This window comes from Bubalus kerabau, chromosome 1, assembly GCF_029407905.1.
Source record: "Bubalus kerabau isolate K-KA32 ecotype Philippines breed swamp buffalo chromosome 1, PCC_UOA_SB_1v2, whole genome shotgun sequence".
In the NCBI taxonomy this organism is placed as follows: Eukaryota; Metazoa; Chordata; class Mammalia; order Artiodactyla; family Bovidae; genus Bubalus; species Bubalus kerabau.
In genome coordinates, this window is record NC_073624.1 from 174397211 (window position 1) to 174409963 (window position 12753).

At 55.6% G+C, this 12753-nt stretch overlaps 2 protein-coding genes across 3 annotated transcripts; one reads left to right on the forward strand and one right to left on the reverse strand.

The window, feature by feature from the left end:
* The first annotated feature begins 3536 nt into the window (after nt 1-3536).
* RAB3A (RAB3A, member RAS oncogene family) lies at nt 3537-8814 on the forward strand. The gene is made up of 5 exons (XM_055541425.1): nt 3537-3723; nt 4845-5072; nt 6210-6328; nt 7348-7472; nt 8425-8814. Exons 2-5 carry the CDS (start codon nt 4845-4847, stop codon nt 8613-8615), a joined length of 663 nt encoding a protein of 220 aa, XP_055397400.1. The 5' UTR covers nt 3537-3723; the 3' UTR covers nt 8616-8814.
* Nucleotides 8815-9331: 517 nt separating this feature from the next.
* MPV17L2 (MPV17 mitochondrial inner membrane protein like 2) lies at nt 9332-12545 on the reverse strand. 2 transcript variants are annotated; one of them, XM_055541403.1, is made up of 6 exons: nt 12252-12545; nt 11822-11965; nt 11442-11612; nt 10386-10462; nt 10124-10252; nt 9332-9822 (listed from the first exon to the last, which is right to left on the reverse strand). In XM_055541403.1, exons 1-6 carry the CDS (start codon nt 12481-12483, stop codon nt 9730-9732), a joined length of 846 nt encoding a protein of 281 aa, XP_055397378.1. In that variant the 5' UTR covers nt 12484-12545; the 3' UTR covers nt 9332-9729. The 2 variants fall into 2 exon arrangements, with proteins under 2 accessions (XP_055397378.1, XP_055397387.1); XM_055541412.1 differs by lacking the exon at nt 11822-11965 and having other exon boundaries at nt 12252-12522.
* Nucleotides 12546-12753: the final 208 nt, after the last annotated feature.

The following is a 12753-nucleotide window of genomic DNA, read 5'->3' on the forward strand; positions in this document are numbered from 1 at the left end:
ACTGTGAACACTATGCAGGCTGGCTTTTCATACCCCAAGCACAGTGCCACCTCAGGCCCTTTGCACATGCTGTGCCTGCCACCTGGAATACTTCTGTGCCTCATCCTCACCCTTTGGGTCTCAGCTCAGCATCCCCTCCTCCAGGAAGTCCTTCCTGACTCTCCCACCCCCACTCCAGGCTGGCAATAGTAGAAGCTCTCTGGGATTCTTTGCTTTGTTTCTACCACCCTCTCCAGACTGAGATCTTCAGACTCCCCCAGAGACTGACTTTGATGACTTCAACAAATCTCTTAACCTTCCTGAGCCTTTGTCATTTCACAGGTAGAATGGGCTTGCTTTGTGCGTGTGTGTGTGCGAAGCTGCTTCAGTCATATCCGACTCTTTGTGACTCTGTGGACTGTAGCCTCCCAGGCTCCTCTGTCCATGGGATTCTCCAGGCAAGAAAACGGGAGAGGGTTGCCATGCCCTTCTCCAGGGGATCTTCTCGACCCAGGGATTGAACCGCATCTGTTATGTCTCCTGCATTGGCGGGAGGGCTCTTTACCACTAGTGCCCTCTTCTTTCCGTTTCACAGAAGTAGGAACTGAAGCTCACAGAGAGAGGGAGGAAGAAGTCACTCGCATGCTCCAGGTCCCCCATTTTCTCCCATTTAGGGTCTTTCCTGAGGGGCACACTCTTTGCCTTTGTGGCCCACCCTAGACCCAAAGGGAAGGAGAAGTTCTTTAGGACCCCTGGGAACTTTCAGGCCTTGACTCTAGGACCTGTTTGCCCTCTGTTTAGGGAGAAAATATTGCCTGGCCTCCTTTACAGAGCTGAAGAGGGGTGTCCCTTGAGCTTATTTAGTGAGTTCTGGCCTCAAGGCCTTTGCACTTGCTGTTTCCTCTGTCAGAGCGCTGTCCCCCCACTTCTCCCAGTGGCCAGCTCCTTTTCCTCCTTAAGATTCCTGCTCAAATGTCACTTCCTCGGAGAGGCCTTCCCTAACCTCAGTGGCCAAAGTCACCCTCCCTTCAATCCTTCATTGATTCATTGATCCATTCATATCATACCATCACAGGGCACCTACTGTGTCTACAGGTGTAGGTGCTAAGGACACCAATCCCTGACTCTCAGAGCTCACAGCTGGCTGTTGAATAAATGAGTTAGCATGACACTTCTGATGGGATGTGTCAGGAAGGAGAAATACATGACATGATAGGAAGTGATGGGGTGAAAGCAGAGCTTCCAGAGGGAGGTGGGTGTTGATTGGAGACCTGAAGATGAGAGAGCCAGGCACAGAGAGAGCTAGGGAAACAGCTCAGGCAGAGGAAACAGCAGGTGCAAAGGCCCTGAGGCAAGATTGCATCTGGAACCTAAAATATGGAGTGACTCACCAGAGGAGAAAGATGAGTTAGTGGGGACGTAGTGGGGTGGGATCTGAGAGGGTTTGGAGCCCTTGTCCCAGCGCCCCCACCCCCAGCTATGTCTCCCTGGCCACATAGGACACCTCCCCTGAAGTCTGTAGCTCGCACCTCCAATTCAACCATCCCTAACTCCAGATCCTTTTTCTGATTCTTAGCAATGAAGTCCTTCCATTATTTTTACTTTAAAATACCAAATACCTCTGGGCAGAAGCTGGTGCACATTGTTGTGAGCTTTTACCCTTTGGGGAAAAAATAAATGGGTATCGCCGACTTTCGCCTGAACATGCATCTGGGAGGTCAGGGAGCCTGGCAAACTCGCATGCCTTCACCTCCATCAGGGCAACGCCTGGAGCCCCCCACTCCCCACCCCAAAGCGGAAATTCGACTGCTGGTCTTCCAGTGGGGCGAGTTGGAGGTGGATTTATATTTATATTTAAAAATTTTTTCCCAATTCACCGCAGTGGGTTTGTGATACTTTTATAGTCCGAGTGAGGAGGAGGGACAAAGATGTTATCCTTTGGAAAAAATAGATTTCCCAACTGCAGGGAGAGCGGGTGTGGGGGGGTACTTCTCCGCACTTCCGGGGCGCTGGGGGCGGGGGGCGGCCTCCAGGCGCTAAGTTATTCTGGTCTCTAGGCGCCTCTGCAGCTGGTGAGCTTTTTATAAACAGGACCAGCCCCGCCCCTCGTCTCCAGAGGAGGAATCAGGGAGATCAGAATTTTCCTGGGGCCACACGCCCCCTGCCGGGTGTGGAGAGTGGAGCTGGGGCGGACGGTAGCGCCCAGGAATCGAGGCCGAGGTCTTGTTCTTCCGCGCCACCCCCCATTCTGACTTTTTCACATCAGGATCGTTGGGGGATAACGGGTAATCTTGGACCCCAGAGTCTCCATCTCTGAGTCTAGTTTTGCCAGGATGGTGGAGGGAGGACTCTCCATCCCCGTCTTTTAGCTCAGGAGTCCGACAGGAGTACAGCATCTCCCACCCCACCCCACTCCTTTATTGCAGGGTCTTTGAACCTCACTGTTTCCTACGTTTTTTTTTTTGTTGTTGTTGTTGTTGTTTGTTTGTTTTAACCGCAGACTTTGTGAGATTAGGGGACAGGCTGTTTTCCTGCCCTACTTCCGCCATTTGGATTTTTCCTTGAATTTGACTTTGAATTTTTCTCTGGAAAATGGGGCGCAGGAAGGAGAGGGGTTCCCGGGGGTTCCCGGAGTGTCCGTCAGCCTCCTCTTTTCCGGAAATTGGTGGCAGAGGGTGGCTCTCTTGATCCCGATTTCTCCTTTCTTCATCTCAGAAGAAGGGTGGAGCATCTACTAGCCCGACCCCCTTCAGGGGTCTTGAGTGTGTTAGTCGCTCAATCGTGTCCAGTTCTTTGCGACCCCATGGACTATACAGCCCACCAGGCTCCTCTGTCCGTGGAATTATCCAGGCAAGAATACTGGAATGGGTAGCCATTCTCTTCGCCAGAGGATCTTCCCAACCCAGGGATCGAACCCAGGTCTTCCGCATTGCAGTCAGATTCTTTACCGTCTGAGCCACCAGGGTACATATCAGCAATGAGACAGGGTCTATCTTGATCCCTATTTCCGCTATTTCTTCTTTTATACTTATTTTGAACCCCGTAAATAGGAGATATGGAGCATTTTCTCGAACCTCGCTTCCTCTTTTCTGAAATTGGGAATAGGGGGAATTTAATGAGCGGTCACAGCACCTTGGACTGAACGGGGACCTCCTGAGTCTAAGACCTGGGGTGCGTGGGGGCGGGGAAGGGGAACGCCCCCAGAAGACTCAGGCTCAGTTGAGGCCTCAACCTCTGGGCCCTTCAATCGCCCTGAAGCCACCATTGGACAGGAGGAGGGGGGTGGCAATCTTTGACTGGTTACTTACCCCGTCGCTCGAGCACTTAAGCCAGTGAGAAGGCGCTGCTAAGCCCCGCCTCCCTTATTCTGAAGAGAGGCGGAGCCAGCAAGCGATTCCTCCCCTCCTGCACCGCTTCTGCTAGCTACTGGATGAGCTCTCTGCGCCCCGCCCCGTTCTCGCGTCAATCTGCGCAAGAGCCCCGCCCCTCCCGGCTCTGCCTGCGACACTAGACCATATCTCCATCCGTGGCTCCGCCCTAGAATGGCATCACGGCCGTATCTGCATGTGAGGCCCCGCCCCGCCCTTTGCAGGACGTCACCGAGGACTGCAGGGGCCTCAGCCGCTGCCGCCGCCTCCGCTGCAGCGCAGCCCCACATCACCACACCGGGGACCCCGTCACTTCACCGCCACTGCCAAAAAAGTCGCCGCCGCTAGGGTCGCCACAGCATCAGTGCAGAACAAGGTGAGCTCCCAGGCCTCCAGGTGCGCTTCCGCGCCGAGCACCTATATAACCTTCATTTGACTGGTGGTCTGGTTGGGATAGGGGACGAAGTTGGCCGGCCTTAAATGAGGCAGGAGGATGCGGCGGTCGCGAGCCTGGGGAGGGGGAGGGCCTCGGCTCCCTCTACCTGCCTTGTCCTCACCCCCACCTCCATCCCTCCACCCCCGGCTCTGCGGTGGAGGGGGAGGGGAGATGAGGAGAGTGCCTTGCGGGAAGCTGTGCGCGCGGGAGGCTCTGCGTGCGCGTGCGCGTGGAGTGCACACGCGTGTGCGCGCCCGCCTGTGCAAGAGGGTCTATGTGTACCCTTGCTTGTTTACCAGGGTGTGCTCGTGCATACCCTGGGGATCCCGACCCAAGATTGTGAGTGTTACAGGCATGTGGAGGCAGACGCGTGAACTGCGCGTGTGCGTGCACAACAGTGTGCCTATGTGCACAGAGATGTGTGCCTGTGTGGGTGACGTGTACTGGGTTGCATGGGTGGAGGACGCATTGCGCACGGTGGATTTACACATTTGTATATACATGTTGGCGTGCAGACAGGTGTCTGGCTCTTTCCCGTGCACCGAGCGTGTCCCAGTGTGTGCCCTGCTGTGTGCACGTGAGCGTGTGCACGTCCCGTGCCTATCACGTGATATAGCTGTCACAGCTCGAGCTCTCCCAGCCTGGGAGTCTGGAGAAGGACGGCAGACACGCGTCCCCGCGGTACAGTACACGCGTGTGCACGTGCGCCCGCGAGGCTCAGTTCTGAGGAACATGAATGATTGATGGGGGGCGGGGCCGGCCGCAGTTAGTCACCTCTCCTGGCGCAGCTGTAGGGCTTAGGTTACAACCGGGCCCGGGGCACAGGCCTGCTGGAGGGGGCTGCAAGGTGTCTCCATCCCCTTCGCTCTGAGGTCCTCCCCTGGAACCTCAGGCCTTTCAAGGTCACGGCCCGCCCTCTGCGGTGGGGCGCGCCGTTAGTACTGGGGCTCCTGAAGGGATAAGAGTAATCTCCGTCTCTCGCTGGGAGCTCTCTAGCCTGAGCCTGGGCGTTTGGGGACGGAGAGGGATCCCTCACCTTCGCCTACGCCCCACACCCCCAGATGGCATCTGCCACAGACGCTCGCTATGGGCAGAAGGAATCTTCGGACCAGAACTTCGACTACATGTTCAAAATCCTCATCATCGGAAACAGCAGCGTGGGCAAGACATCTTTCCTCTTCCGCTACGCAGACGACTCCTTCACGCCTGCCTTTGTCAGCACTGTAGGCATCGACTTCAAGGTCAAGACCATCTACCGAAACGATAAGAGGATCAAGCTGCAGATCTGGGTGGGTCCAGCTGGGGGGCCTTCTGGCTCCATCACTCTCCCCCAACCAGGAACAGCAGCCCCAGCTCTGCCTATTTCTTTCCTGTCTAGATTCACTCATTACACACTGGGCATTTATGAGGCGCTTACTGTGTACCAGGGGCTAGAGGCACAAAAGAGAGTGTCCCCTTTCTCCCATCAGTGCTCTCCAGGGGTGGGGAAGGGGTAAATGCTGGGTCCTGTCCTACCCCTGGCATCATCAGATGCATCGCTTGCTTAGTGCCTCAGTTTCCCCATGTTCAAGTTCCTCCACGAGTGTCTGGATGAGGTTTCAGAGGGATCCTGACTCCTCAACCTCATTCCCTGGGCCAAGAGCAGGCTTCTCCACCAGGGTCTTCTGGCCACCTCCCTCAACACCTCTGGGTCCTAAAGGGATCTGATAAATCACAAGCCAGAGCTGGTTGTCCCCTGCTCACAGTCCTTCCATGGCTCCCATCTCATTCTTGGTAACACCTGCAACCTTCCCCTGGCTGAGGGGACCCTGCCTGGTCAGCCCCTGTTGGTGCCTCATCTCATCTGTCTCCCTCTGTCTCCAGCCTCTTCATTGTTCCTCAAATGTACCAGACCCAGTCCCACTTCAGGGCATTTGCCTAGACTTTCCTTCCCCTGACCCCCGTATGACTCCCTCCCTCATCCTGCAAGTTTTTAAATTGTCCCCCATCCCACACTGCCCATCCTTGCCTGGTTTTTTTTCTTCTCCTGTCTCATTACTTTCTGACGGTACATTTCCGTGATGAGGATGCATTTTCTTTCTTGTCCTGGGTTGATTCTGTTTCCTGCACAGAACTGTCAGTTCCAAAAGGGGAGTGATTTGGGCCCATTTTGTTAACGACTGTGTCCTCAGTGCCCAGCACAGGGTGTGGCACAGGTCCCTATGTGTGGAATGAATGAAGGAATGATGCTGTAGGTACCTTGGGATCACTGGTACTACCTTCCCTGGGACAGGCAGCTGACTCACTCTTCCTGACCCACTGTGCCTCTGGGCAAGCCCCTGCTCCTCTGAGCCTCAAGGGGGCTGGACCCCACCATCTCAGAGTTCATTCCCATGCGGAGGAACTTCCATGTATCTCTGCTCTGACACCCCACCTCTCCTTCCCAGGACACAGCAGGGCAAGAGCGGTACCGGACCATCACGACAGCCTACTACCGGGGCGCCATGGGCTTCATCCTCATGTACGACATCACCAACGAGGAGTCCTTCAATGCTGTGCAGGACTGGTACGTGAGCCCCCACCCGCCCTCTTCTGAGCCAGGCTTCGTGTAAAGCCTGGGGTACAGGCAGAGATGAGAGATCCCAGCCCCTTGCCAGAAATGTAAATAACAATATCAGGGTCCCAGCTATGCTATAAATCTATAATCATTAAAACAATGTGGCATCAGCTCCAAATAATGGGAAAGAAAGATTTTAGGTAGGAAAATGAAACTATAAACATATAAAGGGAAAAAAAAGACTGGGAGGGACAGAAAATATAAAGATAGCTTGTAAGTTTTGAAGGTATAAACATTTACATTTTCTGCTGAGAGTAATGATAAATTTTGAGAAAATGTTTGAATTTGTTAAAGAGGGAGAATTCTCCTCTGCGGGTGGGGGATCTGGGAAGGGTGGGAAAGACTTCTTGAAAGAGGGACTCTCAAGTTCAGGAACTGTGGGAGCAGGCCCCTGAAGAGAGAAGAGTGTTCCTGGCAGGACAAAGGCAGGAGGAGAGACTGAAACTGCCCTCCTCAAGAATTAATGGGACAGGATTTCCCTGGTGGTTCAGTGGGCTTCCCTGGTGGCTCAGATGGTAAAGAATCTACCTACAACGCAGGAGACCCAGGTTCCATCCCTGGGTCAGGAAGATCCCCTGCAGAAGGGAATGGCTACCTACTCCAGTATTTTTGCCTGGAGAATTCCATGGACAGAGGAGCCTGGTAGGCTGCAGTCCCTGGGGTCACTAAGAGTCAGACATGACTAAGTGACTTAACTTTCACTTTCCAGTGGCTAAGACTTTGCACTCCCAGTGCAGGGGGCCCAGGTTCTATCCCTGGTCAGGGAACTAGATCCCACATCCTGCAAGGAAGATCAAAGACCCCGTATGCCGCAACTAAGACCTGGCATAGCCAAATAAATAAATATTAAAAATAGAGAATTAATGGGAGGTGGGGGCTTGAATAGGATGAGTGACAAGGAGATGGGGGAGGGGGTTGGTGCTCAGATTCTCCAAGCCCCAACCTTCCTCTGTCACCATCTCCTCCAGGTCAACCCAGATCAAGACCTACTCATGGGACAATGCCCAGGTGCTGCTGGTAGGGAACAAGTGTGACATGGAGGACGAGCGGGTGGTGTCATCGGAACGTGGTCGACAACTGGCAGACCACCTTGGTGAGTACCCAGTGATGCTGGACATCACAGGCTAGGAAAGGGACACTGAGGCCCTGAAAGGGGAAGACACACACCCAAGGTCTCACAGCTAAGCCACGATGTGGCCTGGATTTGAATCCTGATAATTTATACTCTCTGTGAGCTGGCCTTTGATCCAGGGGCCATTTCAGGTGGGTCTTGAGGGATGTTTAGGAGTTCACTCTGCAAGAAGTTAATGATTCATTCTGATACTGTCACTGCCCAGACTAGTGCTGGGTGTTGCTGGGTCCAAGAGGCCTCCAGATTTGTGAAAGGGAGGGATCTGGGCTGGCGGAACTAGCAGGGAGCCAGGCTCTGCCTGGCATAGGTAAGGCTTCCTGGAAATGGGGCATTGGAACTGGTATTTGAAGAAAAAGGGTGATCTTTCAGACAGAAGAAACAGTGTGACCAGATGTGGGAAAGATCTTTTTGGCAAATAGTTTTACATGACTGGAACATGGGGATCACTTGGAGGAAATATGATTGATCATGCAGGACCTGAACTACAAGCTGGGGAGTCAGACTCTTCAGAGGGGAGTAGGAAGCCACGGAGTTTGTGTGAGCAGGAAAGGCCTGGATCTGTGTCAGATGCTGCCAGGACCAGGGCTGGGCCAGATGGTGGGAGCAGGGAATTAGCCCATCACCCTATTTATTATCATAGCTATTTATTTATTGGAGATGTCCCCCAGGGGCTTGGGCACCCCCTTGTTCCATGCAGGGGCTCTGGGAACAATGAGAAGAGGAGAATTTTAGGGTGAAGAAAGGAGTCCAGGAAATAAAGGCTGACTCAGTCCACTGTTGCTTCGCCATGGGACTTGTCCATGCCTTTAACATGCATCTGGCACTGGGAAACTCCAGGTGTTACCTGTCCTCAGCAAAGTGTGTCTGGGCGTGGGGGGTCCAGCGTCCTCACCCCTCCCTTCCCCGACCACAGGGTTCGAGTTCTTTGAGGCAAGTGCCAAGGACAACATTAATGTCAAGCAGACCTTTGAGCGCCTTGTGGATGTCATCTGCGAGAAGATGTCTGAGTCATTGGACACGGCCGATCCCGCAGTCACGGGCGCTAAGCAGGGCCCACAGCTCGCGGACCAGCAGGCGCCTCCGCATCAGGACTGTGCCTGCTGAGAGCCGCCCTGTCCCGCCCCGCCCCATCCTGGTCCCGCCCCTGCCCACCCTCTGGGCCTGAGCCAGGGCCCCTACTGGCCATGGGCGTGAGTCCCCTGCCCCGATTTAGCCCATCACCCTATTTATTATCGTAGCTATTTATTTATTTATTGGAGATGTCCCCCAGGGGCTCGGGCACCCCCCTCTTCCATGCCCCACCCTGTACATACAGCCCTGTTCTCGCTCTGCAGTGGCGTGTCGTGGCCCTGTGAACTCACCACTCACTCTTCCCTCCAGACCCCACCTTTTTATAAATTCACCCCCATCAACAGTTATCAGTTTTGAAGAGGCGGCCAGATGACACCCCAGGGCAGGCTGGTCGGGTGATGGGAGGTAGCCAGCCTCCTGGCTGTGGCATGGTGGGTCCAGGCGGCTGCAGGCATCTCAACGTGGACCACTGGGTGGGTCAGAGCCAGGAAATGGCCCACCTGGCTCTTCACCCCCAAGGTTGTACCTTTTATGGGAGCAGGGTGGGGGTGGGGAGGCTGCTGCAGATATGCACCACCCTGGGATACCACTCCCCACCAGACCTGTTTTGACGTCATGAGTGTCATACATGCCCCCCAGCCCCCCAGGAGATGTCATGACAACACTACACACACCCAATAAAGTGAATGGATGACACAATGTCCCTATGAGCACCGGCCTGATAATGCTGGCTCTATTCATCCACAAGATTTTCAATTACAAAGAGAATTTAATGGTACTTCCACACTCCATGACTAGAGGATAAGACTGGAGGCTCCAAATTCTGGGGCCCGGATCCAAGCGGATGGGCGATATCCCCCACCTTGGTCCCAGCGCCCAGGCTACAGTAGTGTTGAGGGCTTGGTGCTAGCTGGCTGGCTGAGACCCCAGAGCTGAGGATGGCCCATCACGAGTCACTTGAAGCTGTCCCAGAAAGGCTGAGGTACAAACTGTCCATCTTCATGGTTGTATTCCAGAGGCAGAAACTGAGGCCTGGCAGTGGGCTTGGCAGGGGCAGCCCAAGCAGATGCCCAGAAGTCAGGGTGTGGCTAGGACTTGGCCTAGGAGTCGGTTCCCCTTTCTGCCCAGGTGGCTGGTCAGCGGCAGCTCAGTCAGTCTTGCCTTGCTGTCTGGCATCTGGGGGCTCAGTCTGTATGGTGCCCAGGGCCACACAGCCTGGGGCTGTCAGAGGGCCTGGGATCTGACCGCACAAGAGCATCTGGTTACATGTGCTGTTCACCCCCCTAGGCACCCCACTGAACCCTCCTCCAAACCCTTGGCACTGGGGTCAGCCTCGCTGGACAGATGTGGGCTTGGTCCTCACCTCATTGGTGATCAGCAACCTGCCCACCCACCATGGGGTGCAGGCAGGCTGTCAGGAAATAAAGGCTGACACAGGCAGCCCTCACACTGAAGGGTAGTTGTACTGCCATTTGGGGCTCACACATGTGCCCCCCTCCCCCAGGAGTCCCCTGGGTGCTTGGTCCGCCCACTGCGCTCACCCGGTATTTCAGGTAGGAGAGGTAGGTGTCCCACCCTAGCGTCAGGCCGTTGATGTAGGTGACTCGGAACTGGGGGGGCACGAAGAGGAAATTCACCAGCTGCGCAGCAGGCCACACGCACCAGTCAGCCTATGGGGAGGGGTGGAATGTAGTGAGGGGCGGAGCCAGGAGGGACCTGGGTGGGGCCTGAAAGGAGGGTCAGAAGCGAGATGGAAGTGGGTGGAGGAGAAGGGATAAGCGGGGCCTGGGCAGGCATGCCCACCTTGTAGAATTCCCAGAACTTGTCCCGCAGCTCCTGACAGCTCTTGTCCAGGGTCTGGCCCTCCAGGCAGCCAAGGCCTAGGAAGGAAACCAAGAAATGAGAGTATCAGGGGCTGGGGAGTATGGAGTACAGTGGTAAAGCGGGTAGGGTAGGACCCATGAGGAACAGAGCTTCCCTAATGGCTCAGCAGGTGAAGAATCCACCTGCAGTGTAGGAGACACAGGAGACTCGGGTTTGATCCCTGGGTCAGGAAGATGCCCTGGAGGAGGAAATGGAAACCCACTCCAGTATTCTTGCTTGAAAAATCCCATGGGGAGGAGCCTGGCAGGCTACAGTCCACAGGGTCGCAAAGAGTCGGACACAACTGAGCAACTAATCACCACCCCAGGCAGCGGAACAGTGTCCCAAGCAGAGGAACCGGGACGTTTAAAGGCCTTGCAGTGGGAAGTGGGGCACAGCAGGGAGGCTGAAATGGGTGAACAAGAAGTGAGAGGTCTGTCCTGTATAAACTCGTACCCTGTGGGACGGTGACACACCCTTGCTGAGGCGGTTTTATTACCAGTCCTGTACCTTCCTTTACCTTTACAGATAATGAAACTGGCCCTGGGTGGCAAGGAATGAACAGCTCTGCAGGGTTAGGGTGATTGTGCCCTGCCAACCTCAGTCTCACCTCCCCTTCCTCCAGCCTCAGGGCCTTTGCACCAGCTGTCCTCCCCCTCCACACACCCCCCCCCGCCCCCCACCTCCCTCCCGGCCCGCTGGCTCCTTCTTCATGTCTCATCTCAGCGTCTTCTCCTTGGAGAGGTTCTCCCAATCATCATCTCAGACACTGTCTTCACCCTTCCTACACGTAGCACCACTGTCTGTGATTCTGCCATTCACACCTGACTTCATTGGGTCTATCCAGTCACCACTGTACCCCAGCCTCCAGTCCCGGGCCACCCACACAGGAGGTGCATCGATAACACATCTCCACGTTCTGGACACAAAACTGACTCTACCCCCCTGACCCCCTGATCCAGGAGAGACCAAACCCAAGTTCACGGGACTCCTTACCCAAGAAGTACCAGACGCCAAGCATAGGAGAGGCCACCAGTTGGTCAATGAGGACCTTCTTGAGGACGTTTGGGAGGCCAGGGAAGCCGGATGCAGGGAACAGGCGGTCCAGCCAGAGATACCAATAGTGCAGGAAGGGGCCCATGCTGCAGCCGACTGCAAACATGCTCACTGTGGACAGTCCAAGAGTTAAGGGGGGCACGTTAGGCCAGCAACCTTCCCCCCCAATTCACTCCCTCCCTGGCTAAGGCCTGGGTAAGCCTGACGCCCTCCTAGGGCCGAACCGAATATTCTTCCATTATTAGCCCCACCGCCAGGTACCATTCCAAGAGGTGCTTTTGCATCTTCCCTCATTCCCTCACTACTCTATCAAAGGATACCACCATCGCCCCGCTTTCCGAAGGAGGAAACAGAGGCACAGCTAATAGGGAAGTGTGGGACCAGGGTGCGACCCAAGCTGGCTGGCAGCCAGATGCTGTGCCTTTGACTACCTCGGGTGCAGCATATCGTGCTCAATGGTAAGTCTGTCAGTGCAAGAGAGAGGGTAGCAGATTAGGGGGTGGGCGAAGACCTGACCGTCAGGATGGCAGCGGACAGAAACCCTACGTATTGGAGATGAGATGAAGACTCGAGGGGGAAGGGACGGGAGAACGGGGAGGGCGTGTCTAGGTTGCACGCTGAAGTAAAGGGTCTTAAGGAACTGAGGTCACTGGACATAGTCACGGAGCTCAGGTCCGGTTCACAGGTCTCCGGATCTGAAGTTGGGGGCAAAGATCTGGGGTGAAAAGCCAGCAGCACCGGTGCCCTTACCTGAGCGCCGCGGGTCGAACTTCTGGCCGGGCCGGGCGCGAATCTCCCAGGTCTGGCGCGCCCCATCCCCAGCCGCCATGAGAACGCCGCATCCCAGGGTATTGGTTACGAGCAACGCACGGCCTTGGAACAGGGGCTGACCCGCAGCCCAAAGGCCGCGCAGCCAGCGCCAGCCGCCGGACGGCATCGTCCGCCGGACACAGGAACCGGCACACCGGGCCGCCCCGCCCATGCCGGCCAATCCCAAGTCGCCGCCGAGTCCCGGTTACCCGCCCCGCGCGGTGGTACCCAATCGAACGCTGCCTTCGTGATTTGTATGCCCGCCCCAAATCGCTCCAGTCAATCGCCGACTGCTTCGAAGCCTCACACCTCCTTCCGCGCCTTACGGACCAATCACACAAGGCTTAGCGTCACTCCAATTACTGACGTTCCACCCTCGTTTTCCCGCCCCCTTCTGCTCTGGCCTATGGGTAACCGTCGTCACCCTCTTATTTGACCGCCC